At 44.0% G+C, this 15,946-nt stretch overlaps 1 protein-coding gene across 4 annotated transcripts in view; it reads left to right on the plus strand.

The window, feature by feature from the left end:
* The window catches only part of LOC109901071 (RING finger protein 24), a 70,451-nt gene that overhangs the window by 19,756 nt on the left and 34,749 nt on the right, over positions 1–15,946 (plus strand). The window contains exon 1 of one of the 4 annotated variants that reach the window (XM_020497087.2): positions 14,859–14,982. The exons of 2 other annotated variants lie outside the window; for them this stretch is intronic. Coding sequence is in view for 1 of the 2 variants with exons in the window: in XM_020497083.2 (XP_020352672.1) it covers positions 15,760–15,776 (17 nt within the window). In the remaining variant the exon portion in view is untranslated. Of the gene's footprint in view, positions 1–14,858; positions 14,983–15,412; positions 15,777–15,946 lie in introns of those variants that run through there. One more of the 4 variants, XM_020497083.2, reaches the window with a different exon arrangement.

The following is a 15,946-nucleotide window of genomic DNA, read 5'->3' on the forward strand; positions in this document are numbered from 1 at the left end:
CCTGTAGCACACGCTCCAGCAGGTATATCTCTCTAGTCACCCCCAAAACCAATTCTTTCTTTGGCCGCCTCTCCTTCCAGTTCTCTGCTGCCAATGACTGGAACGAACTACAAAAATCTCTGAAACTGGAAACACTTATCTCCCTCACTAGCTTTAAGCACCAACTGTCAGAGCAGCTCACATATTACTGCACCTGTACATAGCCCACCTATAATTTAGCCCAAACAACTACCTCTTTCCCTACTGTATTTAATTAATTAATTAATTTATTTAGCTCCTTTGCACCCCATTATATTTATTTCTACTTCGCACATTCTTCCATTGCAAATCTACCATTCCAGTGTTTTACTTGCTATATTGTATTTACTTTGCCACCATGGCCTTTTTTTTGCCTTTACCTCCCTTATCTCACCTCATTTGCTCTCATCGTATATAGACTTGTTTATACTGTATTATTGACTGTATGTTTGTTTTACTCCATGTGTAACTCTGTGTCGTTGTATGTGTCCGAACTGCTTTGCTTTATCTTGGCCAGGTCGCAATTGTAAATGAGAACTTGTTCTCAACTTGCCTACCTGGTTAAATAAAGGTGAAAAAAAAAGTTGTTGATATTGAGGCCATGTTTATATCCATTCTTGTCTCGCTCTTTGTATTTGTATAGTAGGCGCTTGACTCTTCCGATCACATTAATGCTATACTATATGCAGAAGTTCAGCCAACAAAAGCAATTGATATTGAGTCGTTGTGTTGTGTTGGATTTGTCTTTGGCTTTACCAAGCATTGCCAAGTTGTTGTCAGGCCCTGGTCTGCCCATTCACTCGTCACATGACCACAGGATTTATTTAGCGACACTGGGCAGGGCTCTTCTTTCTATCATCTCATTGAAATGAAATGCAAGTAGACCATTAGCAAAACATCTACATGTTGTGTTTACTGAATCTGACCCACATGATTTGTTCAATTTATATCCCCAAACGATAGCCTAAGAGCTAGCATAGTAGGCAAATTGGGATGAAAAGTAGCCCAAGTTCAGGCTAAAAGTTAGAACATGTTCAACAATAGACAAAAGGCCTGGGTGACCGTTTAAACTCCATTTAGAAAGACAGGAGAGTTTGATCCCCTGGCTTTGAACGAGTCACCCAATAGTCAGTCAATTATTTGTGTGTGTGTGTGTGTGTGCAGACAGGACGTGTAAACCATGTGAATGTGGGTAAAGTGCGAAACCAGGGGCCTCCACCAAAAAGTAGGGCTGTTTAAAAATGGCCCATGTTCATGAGATGACACAGAGAGAGATGGGTAAGAAGAGAGTAATTTCTTCCTTGAAATGTAGGCCTAGTGCTGGATGTGAGGGGGGGAAGAGGGGAGGGCTACATGCGACAGCTGAGTGTGTCAGTTCCCAGCTTGTTTGTACCAGCTTGTGTTACTGTCTGAGCCCACCAAAGAAAAGCGAGAAAAAGGGAGAGGGAGAGGTGGAGAGAAGTGTTTGGCTGCTGGCCACAGGGAGTGTGAGAGAAATAAATGCAGAAAGGTATGAAAAACACATTTTCATTTTTGAAGTAGACAAATATGGGCCCTATGGCTCTCGTCATTATCAGTTTCTCACAAAACTACAGATATGAAAGCCTGTTGTGGCTAATAATTGGCATAATGCTACGACCAATGTCAGTCATGAAGGTGGGTTCTATGCCTTTTTTTTGCGTCTCGTGGAACACAATCTAATAAAGTCATGACCAATGTTGGTCATGCAGCCAGGTCAGTGTCCCACATCAAGACATGCAGCCAGTGTCCCGCCTCAAGACGGGCCTCAGTCTCTTGCCCATCTGCCTCTAAAGCCATTGAATCCAAGTCGGTGTCAGTGAGGCCGATCCCACAGCACAGACCCAGATCAGCCCTCAGGGTAAAGGGGATTAATTAGCCGCAGGAGCAACACCGTTGCCCTGGGTCAGGGGTTAGAAGATTGATCCTGCTGCCCGGCTCACACGCAGGGAACTTAGACTGTCTGCCATGCAGTTCTGGTCCCGTATTCATAAAGCATCTCAGAGTAGGAGTGCTGATCTAGGATCAGTTTTTCCTTCCATTCTAATGAATATGACCTGGTCCTTGGCCCTAGTGATAGTTTCATATTGGGATATTATTTTTGATGTATCATTTTGCCAATAGTGCAACATGCTTGCGGTAGTTGGCTGTACCTGCACCAGAACGCAGTATTTTTTTCCCCTCTAACTTTATCTCAACTTTTTTTTTTTAAAGGTAGCCAATTTGTTTTCAGCACTTATTTCCATGACTAATCAAAGCTTGTTTTCTCATGGCTCTCTCTTGTCCCTCTGCAGCAGACACATGGTGAGCAAAAAGATTGGAACTTCGAATCGCAATAAGAACACAGTATTGAATCGCAATACATATCGCATTAGCACCAAAGTATCACGATAATGGCAGTCTCTATGGGGGTGCCACAGGGTTCAATTCTCGGGCCGACTCTTTTCTCTGTGTATATCAATGATGTTGCTCTTGCTGCGGGCGATTCCCTGATCCACCTCTACGCAGACGACACCATTCTATATACCTTCGGCCCGTCTTTGGACACTGTGCTATCTAACCTCCAAACAAGCTTCAATGCCATACAACACTCCTTCCGTGGCCTCCAACTGCTCTTAAACGCTAGTAAAACCAAATGCATGCTTTTCAACCGGTCGCTGCCTGCACCTGCATGCCCGACTAGCATCACCACCCTGGATGGTTCCGACCTAGAATATGTGGACGTCTATAAGTACCTAGGTGTCTGGCTAGACTGCAAACTCTCCTTCCAGACTCATATCAAACATTTCCAATCGAAAATCAAATCAAGAGTCGGCTTTCTATTCCGCAACAAAGCCTCCTTCACTCAAGCCGCCAAGCTTACCCTAGTAAAACTGACTATCCTACCGATCCTCGACTTCGGCGATGTCATCTACAAAATGGCTTCCAACACTCTACTCAGCAAACTGGATGCAGTCTATCACAGTGCCATCCGTTTTGTCACTAAAGCACCTTATACCACCCACCACTGCGACTTGTATGCTCTAGTCGGCTGGCCCTCGCTACATATTCGTCGCCAGACCCACTGGCTCCAGGTCATCTACAAGTCTATGCTAGGTAAAGCTCCGCCTTATCTCAGCTCACTGGTCACGATGGCAACACCCATCCGTAGCACGCGCTCCAGCAGGTGTATCTCACTGATCATCCCTAAAGCCAACACCTCATTTGGCCGCCTTTCGTTCCAGTACTCTGCTGCCTGTGACTGGAACGAATTGCAAAAATCGCTGAAGTTGGAGACTTTTATCTCCCTCACCAACTTCAAACATCAGCTATCTGAGCAGCTAACCGATCGCTGCAGCTGTACATAGTCTATTGGTAAATAGCCCACCCTTTTCACCTACCTCATCCCCATACTGTTTTTATTTATTTACTTTTCTGCTCTTCTGCACACCAATATCTCTACCTGTACATGACCATCTGATCTTTTATCACTCCAGTGTTAATCTGCAAAATTGTAATTATTTGCCTACCTCCTCATGCCTTTTGCACACATTGTATATAGACCCCCCCTTTGTTTTCTACTGTGTTATCGACTTGTTAATTGTTTACTCCATGTGTAACTCTTCGTTGTATGCTCACACTGCTATGCTTTATCTTGGCCAGGTCGCAGTTGCAAATGAGAACTTGTTCTCAACTAGCCTACCTGGTTAAATAAAGGTGAAAAAAAATAAATAATAATAAATAAAAAAAATTATAATATTGAATCTTTAGGTCCCTGGCACTTCCCAGCCCTAAAGGGTCCTGATCCTAGATCGGCACTCCTCACGCTCAAGAAGGCTCCTGAAGAACACAGTATAGTGGTCTATGGTTTCAACAGCCTCTGTTCTGTTGTTGTAAGGTTTCTTCTAAAAGTCACTCTAGCAATGTTTTCCCCAAACCGACTGACCTTTGCTATCTCTAAGCAGTCATTGGTCTGTTTATGTGACCTACTTGGAATATATATTTTAATTCTGGGAATCGAGGCATCTGCCCTCAGTATCCTGACAACTGATGACAAATGAGTCAATGACAAAACGTCTGTGTTCCATTGGTTCAGTGCCGTCTATTAAAGATGGGCTATAGAAGAGTAGCATAATCTTAGACATAGGCCTATGTTATTGTGAATGCTGGCTTTGGATACAGTGCAATTAAAAACACAATCCTTAGATAGCTTTTCAGAATTCACAGATAAATTGGTCCACATGGAAAACTAAAGGCATAGAAACCATAAAGGACTTGGTAATGGGAAATAAAGTTATTTACATGACAGAATTAAAAGCAATTTTGGACTGACCAATGTTGATATTTTCAAAAACATGCAACTTGAGTGTTTAATATCAAGAAATGTAGATTTGAAATTTTTTGGACATCAGCGCAATCTTGAGGGAAACTTTTGTGTCACGCCCTGATCTGTTTCACCTGTCTTTGTGATTGTCTCCACCCACCTCCAGGTGTCTCCTGTTTTCCCCATTAGTCCCCGGTGTATTTATCCCTGTGTTTCCTGTCTCTCTCTGCCAGTTTGTCTTGTTTTGCCAAGTCAACCAGTGTTTCTCCTAGCTCCTATTTTTCTCAGTCTGTTTTTTCCTAGCCCTCCTGGTTTTGACCCTTGCCTGTCCTGACCACTCTGCCTGTTCTGACCTCGAGCCTGCCTACCCCCTGGTACTGTTTGGACTCTGACCTGGTTTATGAACTCTCGCCTTTCCCCGACCTGCCTTTTGCCTACCCCGTTTGGTGTAATACATTATCGGAGCTCAACCATCTGCCTCCTGTGTCTGCATTTGGGTCTCGCCTTGTGCCCTTATAATCTGAGTCAGAAAATTATATTCATATGATAGGTAAGATATATAAAACCTTGCAGAGAGCCTATCGAACTGACAATCTCTTTTGAAAAATATGAACTATTGGAACAAGATTTAAAATAACTGATATTGGCACAAGATGGAGGGAAAGTTGGAACATAACTAACAAAATGAGTTGGCGAAAAGGCTTAATCCAAATTCTACAGCACAAAAGCATGCCATGTCGTTATAGTTCGAAAGTTGGCAGTCAGAAGTATGTACATTTGGGCCTACTTTTAATCTGTCTGTCTGTATATTTCAAGCCATGGTATATGAGGAAGCAGTGAGATACCCGATGAGTTGACGATACTTTCCTTGTCAATCATCTTGGAAAGCGGGCGTGGCAATGGGCACAGTCGGCACAGCTGAATTTACGAGGCCACCATCTTGACGGTGTAGAGACATTTTTCTCACACCCATTTCCTGTAATTCTAATACTTTCTCCATGGAGCTGAACTTTTTGCAGTTTTAAAGCAAATTTTCCGGAATTCTGCACATTTTGAATTGACAGAAAATGTTGCTGTTTTTAAAGCAAGTTTCCTGCAATTCTATGCATTTGGCCTTGGCTAATGGTGTGCTATCTTGCTCAAACATAATAACAAAACCAATACTGCTAAATTAATTGTTTTTGTCATTTTCAATTCTCCCTGACTGTCTAGTTTTTATTTTGGTGATTTTTAGTTCTCAAAGATTATATTATTAAAAAAAATATATATATATATTATGTCATTGTTTCTACATACTTTATCTGGTTTTAGTCATTTAAGTTTACACCGTGATTTATTATTATTATTAATACAGCGGCCCGAAAAAACGCTAAAGATTTCAATGGCAGAAACATCCCTGAGGTTGACCTTGTTCGCTCTTATTGAAATGCATTCTCTACCCTTCGCCACCACATCTCCGTCTCTGGAACTAAAGTTAGTCTGACCTAGTTTATTGCAGAACTTGGCATCAACTGTGCAGAAAAACAAGCATTCTTTTTTCCGCAATACATATTTCAGCGCCTGAGGGAACAGCACTGTTATGTTTTCTCCCCGAATCGCTATGACACCTATTTAACGCTATAGCAGTGTCGCTCCCCCTCGGTGAACAAAACCAATCACCCATATTGTCCCGCTGGCCAATAGAGAACAAAGTGGAGTTTTTCCGAAGGTTTCCCCTTTTAGGAAGAGACTAAATGACAGAAGTATAGGATGTATCCCGTGGTAAGCTTTGAGTCTTCTGCATTAGGGCTGACTTGACTGGGTCGGTTTGCATATTAGCTCACCACTGTTGTCACAATGATTAGGAACAATGCTATATACTTTTAGCCTAAGCTGTGATGATTCCAATTACTTCTAAAGCCCTGATAATGCTACTACCACCATGTCAGGAATGTGGGCTTCAAGCTCAATTAAACAATGACTGACTGATTTGTGTGTGTATAGTAGTGGTGAGTCGTGATGGGTGGCGCAGCTTTTTGAACAGCCCCATGCCTGCCTGCCTGCTGCCGCTTATGGAGCTCTGCCTTCTGCCCGAGGCCTCTGGTTTGGTGTTGCCCTTTGGCATGTTAAGTTTAAAATGTGCAAATCATGGCTGGCTGTAGCTGCCAGTGGAAATTTCCACGTCAGAATCAGATAGTGGACTTTGTTTCGGGTGCTGGGGGCTCGTCACAAGCCCTCTGTAAATTGGCTGGTGGTGTTGCGAAACACTGCAAACGGTCAGCTATTTTAATACAAAAGAGAGGGGTGGGGGGGGTGTCTTACAAAAGCATGTGTTCTGAACCAAAACTATACAACTGGAGTTAGTTAAAAAAAGCAGTTCTACAAAAAGGTATTTTGGCTCCTTGATTTCTCATAAGAGGGTGAAAGCCCGATTTTAGTGTGAACGTGTTACACTACTGTCTATGATAATTAGTGAACTACTGTAGTGACTTTTTGCTTGCTGATGTTCCTTCATAATGTATCAACCTACCATGTTTTGTCGGTTGGGCCCACCGAAAGTCTAATTGTTTGATGAATCTCTTCCAATGAGTGTAATCAAACTACCATGAAGACCATTTACAATAGGATATGAATACAAATGAAAACATGTTGTGATCTTGTGTTTCCTAATCATGCAGTAGTGACAGCCGGTTTCCCTTCAATCCCGCATAATGTTTTAGCGACAGAGAATTATTCGTCCTCTAGCAAAACTAGTATTGACCAAACACTAAGAGATCTTCAGGAAAACCCCCAGCTAAATGTCTTTTGTCTGAATGTCAAGGGTGTGTTCTCTGCCCTCTGCTGTACTCCCTGTTCACCCACAACTGTGTGGCCATGCACGCCTCTAACTCAATCAAGTTCAATCAACAACAACGACGAGACAGCCTACTGGGAGGAGGTGAGGGCCCCCGGAGTGTGGTGTCAGGAAAACAACCTGAGACCTGGAGATGATCATGGAGGGCGCACAGCAGAGGGCGCACCCCCCTATCCACATCGACTGAACAGCAGTGGAAAGTTTTAAGTTCCTGGGCGTACACATCACAGACAAACTGAAATGGTCCACCCACACAAAGTGCGGAGAAGGTGGCGCAACAGCATCTCCTCAACCTCAGGAGGCTGAAGAAATGTGGCTTGTCACCCAAAACCCTGACAAACTTTTACAGATACACAATCGAGAGCAGCCTGTTGGGCTGTATCACAGCCTGGTACGGCAACTGCTCCACCCTTAACCGCAAGGCTCTCCAGAGGGTAGTGAGGTCTGCACAACACATCACCAGGGGCAAACTACCTGCCCTCCATGACACCTAGAGCACCCGATCTCACAGGAAGGCCAAAAAGATCATGAAGGACAACAACCACCCGAGCCACTCCCTGTTCACACCGCTATCATCAAGAAGGCGAGAGGTGCATGCTGCCTACATGGAGACCCAATCACTGGTCACTTTAATAAGTGGATCACTAGTCACTTTAAATAATGCCACTTTAATAATGTTTACATATCTTACATTACACTCATATCACATATATATGTATATACTGTATTTTATACCATCTACTGCACCTTGCCTATGCCGCTCGGCCATTGCTCATCCATACACTTATATGTACATATTCTCATTCACCCCTTTTAGATTTTTGTGTATTAGGTAGTTGTTGGGATTTATTAGATTACTTGTTAGATATTACTGCACTGTTGGAACTAGAAGCACAAGCATTTAGCTACACTCGCATTAACATCTGGTAACCATGTGTATGTGACCAATACAATTTGATTTGACATTCTGGGGGGGGGGGGGGGGGTTGGTAAATGGATGCTGTGTCTAGATAAGCCACTGACTTACCCTGCTTTGGACCATTCCTGTTGCTTAGTATTAGGCCCTGCCCAATGCAATGGAAAATTACTGGAAAGATGCAATGAGGGTTCTTCTTTCACTTTCTGACTATCTACTTGGCTGGCTATCTGGTGGGAGGGACTTCCAGGCACCTCTAATTTTAGGTCCAGTGTAAGGCAATGTGCTCTGGTCTGGGGTTCCTTAGTTTGCCGGAACGGCATGGCTCAGAGTGGATATGGTATTACGGCCCCATGCCGGCTTGTAATGTGATTTGAGAAAGCCACAGGTTATGCAAGGGAGAACAGTAGGGCCATTTTGTTAGAGCCTTTCAAAGGGCATTTTGGGTTGTGGCGTATTCAGACAGATTGAGGTATGAAAGGGGGGGGGGTGCACACTGAAGATAGCGCCTTCATGGCCGTATTAATTAGATAACCAACAGTTTAAATGGTACAGCTTGCCAGTAAACCACCACTTCCCTCCAAAAATAAGGAAATGAACTTGCTCAATAATCCCCGGACTACTCACTTGGCACCTAACATCCTACCGTGTGGGCGGTTACTCTGGTGCAATCCAGGAACCAGCGGGCAGCGCCATGTGACCAACGCATGGCGGCAACGAGGGGAAAACTACTGAGGACTCACCCTGAGGTCACCCAGTCCCAGCCAAGGTAATCAGATCCCTTATCCCTGGGCATACTCTTGTCAACGGTTTCTCATACTAGTCCTCGTCCTGGGAACCTCAGGCGAGCCACATATTTAATATATTCCAGTACGAACACACCTGATTCAGCTTGTCAACAAGCCATCATCATCAAGCCCTTAACCAGGTGTGCAAGCGGTGGAATAGATCAAATGTGGGAAACTGTCAATGCACCCAAGGATGTGTTTGAGAAACACCACTTTAACTAGAGAAACGTCCTTCCCTCAGTGCTGATGTTATTAAAGATCTTGTTTCTCTGCAGCCAATACATGTCTGACTGGGACTTCATGGTTGAGTCTGTGGCATAAGAAATGCACCCTCTTTTGCATGTGTATTTGTGTAGTCAAACTTTTGTTCAGGTCAAGGCTTTGAGATTGGTCACATCTTTCAGTGTTGTCTGACTAGACTAAATTGTAATCAATAAAGCAGGCTAGTTTTTATTGAAAGCCAGTTTGGCATTAACTAGGCTTTGGCTACTGTATGTTTTGGCATTAGCTCGGCTAGGTGTTGTTTAAGTGTTTTGGCCCATCTATTTCCCCTTAAGATGATTTGTGAACAGTCCTGTGGATTGGCAGCTGGTTGGTGGCTGCTGGGCAATGGCTGAGAGGCACTCCAGAGAGAGTGTGTGTGTGTGTGTGTGCAAACACAAGGCATGTCTTCCTATACAACACTTCTGAATCGCATACTGTGGTTTTATGGTGCTTAACCAAATACATTTAAATTGTTTGAGCATTCGTTTGGACTATTTTGTTGAAACAAATCGGTTCAGTAACCCCATACCTTATAATTGCCAAATGTCCAATTTCCGTATGAAACGTGGTCAAAGACTTCGCTCAAGCCACGTTGGAGGGCTTATTGAATTCAATGTACGATGGGATTACACAGAGGGCAAAGAATTTATCTTCAAACCAGAACTGGTTTCACTTTCACTGTCCAGCAGGAATCTCCATTGCTGTAACCTCCTGAGGACACCCAGGATAAGCTGGAGCAGGGGAGTAGAAGGTCTAGAAGAGTAAATTACTGTAAGAAAAGCCATGTGGAAGAACTTCGAGCTGTTCTGGGGCTTGTGGGAAGAGGGTGTTGGTTGTGTCATTTCAAAAAACGTCTCTGCTTAACTACAACCTACATCAGAGGGCCTATCGTCGAAATGTGGCTGCTGGTTTTCGTGGAAATGTCAGCAAATTAGTTTAGTCTAAATAAATAATTCAATATGGAATGAAACCTGAAAGACACTGCAAGCCTTGAAGACTAAAAAATATCTGTCTATTATTTATTCTTTACAAATGTTAAGAGCCTTGCCAAATAGAGAGAGCCCTCACCTTATCTAACCTCACAAAGCGCTTAGGCTACATAGCTTCTCAAAGGTTAGCCTTTGAAACAAAGAGCCAACAACCAAAAGCCTTTTTTGCCTTGTCGTTGTCTCACCTTAAATCACACTCTCTCAAAACGAGTTGGCTATCAGTTCTCCGCTTCTCACATTGCAGAGTGCGTCGTGTTCTCTCTCGGTCTATTTTTAAGGCTTTATCATCCTCTGTGAGCCTTGTATAAGTCTCCTCTGAGAGAGGCACGACCGACATGTTGAAATGCGAACTACTACTGTAAGGATGGACCCGTTACCTCAGAACGATGAGAGGGCAAAGCCTTTGTTCCTCCCATTAAAATGCTTTTGGCTGAACTGGCCTTGGCATAGTTAGCGAGAATATACGGCCTTTATTGAGCAGATATAGGCTAGTCTGTAAGCACAATCCCATTTCCCTCTCCTCAAGCCTGTCTCCAGTCGACTATGAGCTGTGGGTTTGTTGTGTATTGTCCTGGCTGAGAGGGCCTTCCAGTTTGAAGGGAGGATAGGCTAGATGGGAGGTGTTTTTAGACGCCCTAATAGATTTTGGATTGGAACCAGTCTGAGGTGGATGGAGTGTTGAGTAAAGGAGAAGAAGTAGGAGCTAGGGAATTTTCAGGTCCTTTTTGTAGGATATTTTAGGTACTTTTCTGTGATGATCTGACATTTAGGTGCTTTCCTTTTGAGGGCAGTGGTGTGTCAGCGGTAGATTCTGTCATTTATACAGTCAATAGTCCTCTGTCTCTGACTGTCAGTTCAATTGGCTTTGTTCTGGCACTGTGTGAGGCAAATTAAGTGTACTTTGGATTTTTCCCCTCAACGTGGCCTGATTCAGTACAAACAAGGGAAATGTGAATAAAGGTCCACGTTGTGAGGTCCGGTGATCCCTGGAGTGAGTGTGCGTTTATTTGTAGGCATTTGTGTGTTCCAGGCCCACAGAGTAACTGGCTGTAGGCCGTAGTCTCCCTAGCTGTCAGTGCCCATTTGAGAGTAGATGTCTCTCTGTCTGTTTGCTCCTTCAGTGAATGACCGTCGCTGTCAGTGCTGAGAGGCACAGGCTCTGGACCAGTATCTCCATCCACTTCCTGGGCTTCTTCGACCTCCTGTAAGGATGTGCTTAGAGACGGAGAGATCCCAGTGATGAAAGAAGAAAAAGTCTTTTTAGAGGGTAGTCGGTGACAGAATTTAAAAGGGATGAATTAGGACTGCCAATAGTGTGTTTGAGTATTTTTCTTCTCATTTCTTTGCTCCATTCAATACCAGGACAACATACAGCCCTGAGTGACACCTGAAACGCGCCTTTGTGGACGACGTCGGTTATTTACCGCGGCGGGGTAGGGTTACCCGGGACGACGGGGTGTACCCGGGTCCATCTAGCTAAGCGAATCCTGATACTGTCCATTAGCAGGGGGCCGATGGTCGACAGCCGCCTGCGACACAACGAGGGGAGGAAGGGGTTCTGGGAGGGATTCTATAAATCACTCTGGACGAGATCTCCAAGAGAGACCTTTAAAATCCGCTCTTCCCTGCCCTGTTCCCCAACCCCCTCCTTACCCCGTCCCACCCTACTTGAACAGCCACTAGGCTACTTAGCTGCTACATTGACATTTACAGTAGCAAGAAAGAGTATGCGAACCCTTTAGAAATACCTGGATTTCTGCATCAATTGGTCATAAAATTTGATCCGAATTTTGGACCATTCCTCTTTACAAAACTGTTTCAGTTCAGCAATATTCTTGGGATGTCTGGTGTGAACTGCTCTCTTGAAGTCATGCCACAGCATCGCAATCAAGTTGAGGTCAGAACACTGTTGTTGATTTTACTTCCGTGTTTTGGGTCGTTGTGCTGTTGCATCACCCAACTTCTTTTGGCGGTCAGATAGCCTAACATTCTCCTGAAAAATGTCTTGATAAACTTGGGAATGAATTTTTCCATCAATGATAGCAAGCTGTCCAGGCCCTGAGGCAGCAAAGCAGCCCCAAACCATGATGCCCCTCCACCATACTTTACAGTTGGGATGAGGTTTTGATGTTGGTGTGCTGTGCCTTTTTTTTCTCCACACCAAGTGTTGTGTGTTCCTTCCAAACAATTCCATACATCTGTCCAGAGAATATTTTGCCAGTAGCGCTGTGGAATATCCAGGTGCACTTTTGCAAACTTCAGACGTGCAGCAATGTTTTTTTTGGACAGCAGTGACTTCCGTGGTGTCCTCCTATGAACACCATTCTTGTTTAGTGTTTTACGTATGTAGACTCGTCAACAGAGATGTTAGCATGTTCCTCAGATTTCTGTAAGTCTTTAGCTGACACTCCAGGATTCTTCTTAACCTCATTGAGCTTTCTGCTCTTGCATCTTTGCATCTTCATCTTTGCAGGACGGCCACTCATAGGGAGAGTAGCAACAGTGCTGAACTTTCTCCATTTATAGACAATTTGTCTTACTGTGGACTGATGAACTTCAAGGTTTTTAGAGATACTTTTTTTTACCCTTTCCAGCTTTATGCAAGTCAACAATTCTTAATCTTACGTCTTCTGAGATCTGTTTTGTTCGAGGCATGGCTCACATCAGGCGATGCTTCTCATATTTTGTGAGTTTTTTTTTATAGGGCAAGGCAGCTCTAAACAACATTGCCAAATCTCTTCTCATTGATTGGACTCCAGGTTAGCTGACTCCTGACTCCAATTAGCTTTTGGAGAAGTCATTAGCCTAGGGGTTCACATACTTTTTCCAACCTACACTGTGAATGTTTAAATTATGTATTCAATATAGACAAGAAAAATACAATAATTTGTGTTATTAGTTTAAGCACAGTTTGTCTATTGTCAATTTATGCAGAAATCCAGTTAATTCCAAAGGGTTCACATACTTTTTCTTGCCACTGTAGGCCAAGACCTGAATGGCCAGATCTTACATCAATTGAATCAAAGCCGTGTCCTGTATGTCCTCTGTGTGTCACCACACGTGGTGAAAACGTAGCTTTTTAATCAACTTAACATCAATCATAAATCATGCCTAACTGTAATAGGCTAGATTTTGGGGAATGTAGTGGTAAGAAGTCCACCATTTTGAGATGATAGTCAGGGGCCGAGGACAGTTGGTCAGGGACTGAAATGGTCTTTTGTATCCAAGTCCTCTTGTAGCTAGCCTGTTAATCAGTGTAAAAAAAAAACCAGATCGGCTAAGCTTTAATGACCGCAAATCGCCTAATGGTCAATCCATAAAACTCTGAAAAAAATCACAGTATGCTACCCGGGGCACCAGTCGTAAAAACAAACTGCTCCTCCACACACACCTTCTAGTCTACCTCAGTCATAAGTTATAACAGTCCCTTCATAAAGAAATGAGTGATCATATCTGAGTGCTGCTTGCCTGCCATGGCATTGGCACCCACCCAACAACGTTTACACAGTGGGTGTTGCATAACGACGCGTGGCTCTGCCAGTCCGGACAGAAACAGCCTTTGTCTCAGCAAGCTTGCGCAGGCTCGTGTGTGTCTGTGTGTGTATCTCAACGTTGTTCAGAGGGAGAGAGTTCCACTGCCGGATCCAGCTAGAGCCACAGCAGAACTAGTCTAAGGGTGAGCCAAGCCAAGCCCAGGCCAAACAAGGCGATAGTGGAGCTAATTGTTATCCATCGGGGCTAAATATATGAACTCAGCAAAAAAATAAACGTCCCTTTTTCAGGACCCTGTCTTTCAAAGAAAATTAGAGAAAATCCAAATAACTTCACAGATCTTAATTTTTGTTTTGTTTCCCATGCTTGTTCAATGAACCATAAATAATTCATGAACATGCACCTGTGAAACGGTCGTTAAGACACTAAAAGATTAGGCAATTAAAGGTCATAGTTATGGAAACTTAGGACACTAAAGGGGCCTTTCTACTGACTCTGAAAAACACCAAAAGAAAGATGCCCAGGGTCCCTGCTCATCTGCGTGAACGTGCCTTAGGCATGCTGCAAGGGGGACTGCAGATGTGGCCAGAGCAATAAATTGCAATGTCCGTACTGTGAGACGCCTAAGACAGCGCTGCAGGGAGAGGGGACGGACAGCTGATCGTCCTCGCAGTGGCAGACCACTTGTAACAACACCTGCACAGGATCGGTACATCCGAACATCACACCTGAGAGACAGGTACAGGATGGCAACAACAACTGCCCGAGTTACACCAGGAACACACAATCCCTCCATCAGTGCTCAGACTCTCTGCCATAGGCTGAGATGATGCTCTCGATGTTGCAGCTGTAGAACCTTTTGAGGATCTGAGGACTCATGCCAAATCTTTTTAGTTTACTGAGGGGGAATAGGCTTTGTCGTTCCCTCTTCACGACTGTCTTCGTGTGTTTGGACTAGAGGTCGACCGATTAATCGGAATGGCCGATTTAATAAGGGACGATTTTCAAGTTTTCATAACAATCGGAAATCGTTTTTTTGGGGGGGCTGTTTTGCCGTTTTAATTTGAATTTTATTTAAATAGGCAAGTCAGTTAATAACACATTCTTATTTTCAATGGGTTAACTGCCTTGTTCAGGGGATGAGCGACAGATTTCGACCTTGTCAGCTCGGGGGAACCGATCTTGCAACCAGTTAACTAGTCCAACGCAATAACGACCTGCCTTTCTCTCGTTGCACTCCACAAGGAGACTGCCTGTTACGCGAATGCAGTAAGCCAATGATGGGGATGTTGGCCTTGTCGGGTGCCTGAAGTTCATCCTGTGCGTCCTGCTTGTTGAAGAAAAAATCTGTCTAATCCGAGGTGAGTGATCGCTGTCCTGATATTCAGAAGCTCTTTTTTTGCCGTAAGATACAGTGGCAGAAACCTTATGTACAAAATAAGTTGCAAATAACACGAGAAAAAAAACACATAATAGCACAATTGGTTAGGCGCCCGTTAAACTGCTGCCATTTTCTTCCGGCGCCATTTGCCTTCTCTTCTCTAACAGTTGAAACTCAACTCAAACATTGAAAAACAACCTAGCTTGTGAACAAAACAAGGTAAATAGCCAAGAAAAACAAGGACAGAGTCTCACTTCAGTAGACTTTAGTTTCAAGTAAATTAGACCTGCCACGGTGGCTGCTGGACCAAAAAGTTAATTTTAGGCCCTGGTCTGAACTTTGGGTTTAATTTTACCCCAGAGTTTGTGTGTGTGTTTGCTTCTGGGATGTGTATGTCAAAGGGCCATGTGGAACCAGTGTGTTTGGGAGCCCAGCTAAGTGGCGATAACCAGGTTTTCCAGTCGTGGCCTCGTTTTGATAAAAAGATTGTGAGGTTGGCGTGGGGCCACGGCATACTAGCAGAGCAGGGGGGCAGATTTGAGCCCAACCGAGAGGGCAGCAGTGTTTATGACCGCATACCAGCCTAGCGGCTAAGCTAGGGAGACTGAGGGTGTTAAATTGTGATGGTGTTATTACTACCATTCGTGGTCGCAGTGTGTGTGACGAGGGGAAAAGGAAAATGAACAAAGGCTGAGCCTCTTCCCAGCGCTGCCGTTCTCAGAGTTATAGATTTAAAGATTGGGTTCCGCTCAACACTATGAAGGCACCACGCGGGTGAGTGTGTGTGTGTGTGGGTTAATGAGTGTGTCCTCTGGACGTAGACAGTGTGTGCGGAAGACAGGGTTTATGGGTTATTATGTCTGTTGGCTTGGCTGTATAGGGAGGAGTAACTGTAAACTCTGTGTGTGTGTAGAGTTGGGCTCTATCCAGTTTCCTACCTTCTT

Source organism: Oncorhynchus kisutch, linkage group LG12 (assembly GCF_002021735.2).
Source record: "Oncorhynchus kisutch isolate 150728-3 linkage group LG12, Okis_V2, whole genome shotgun sequence".
Lineage (NCBI taxonomy): Eukaryota > Metazoa > Chordata > Actinopteri > Salmoniformes > Salmonidae > Oncorhynchus > Oncorhynchus kisutch.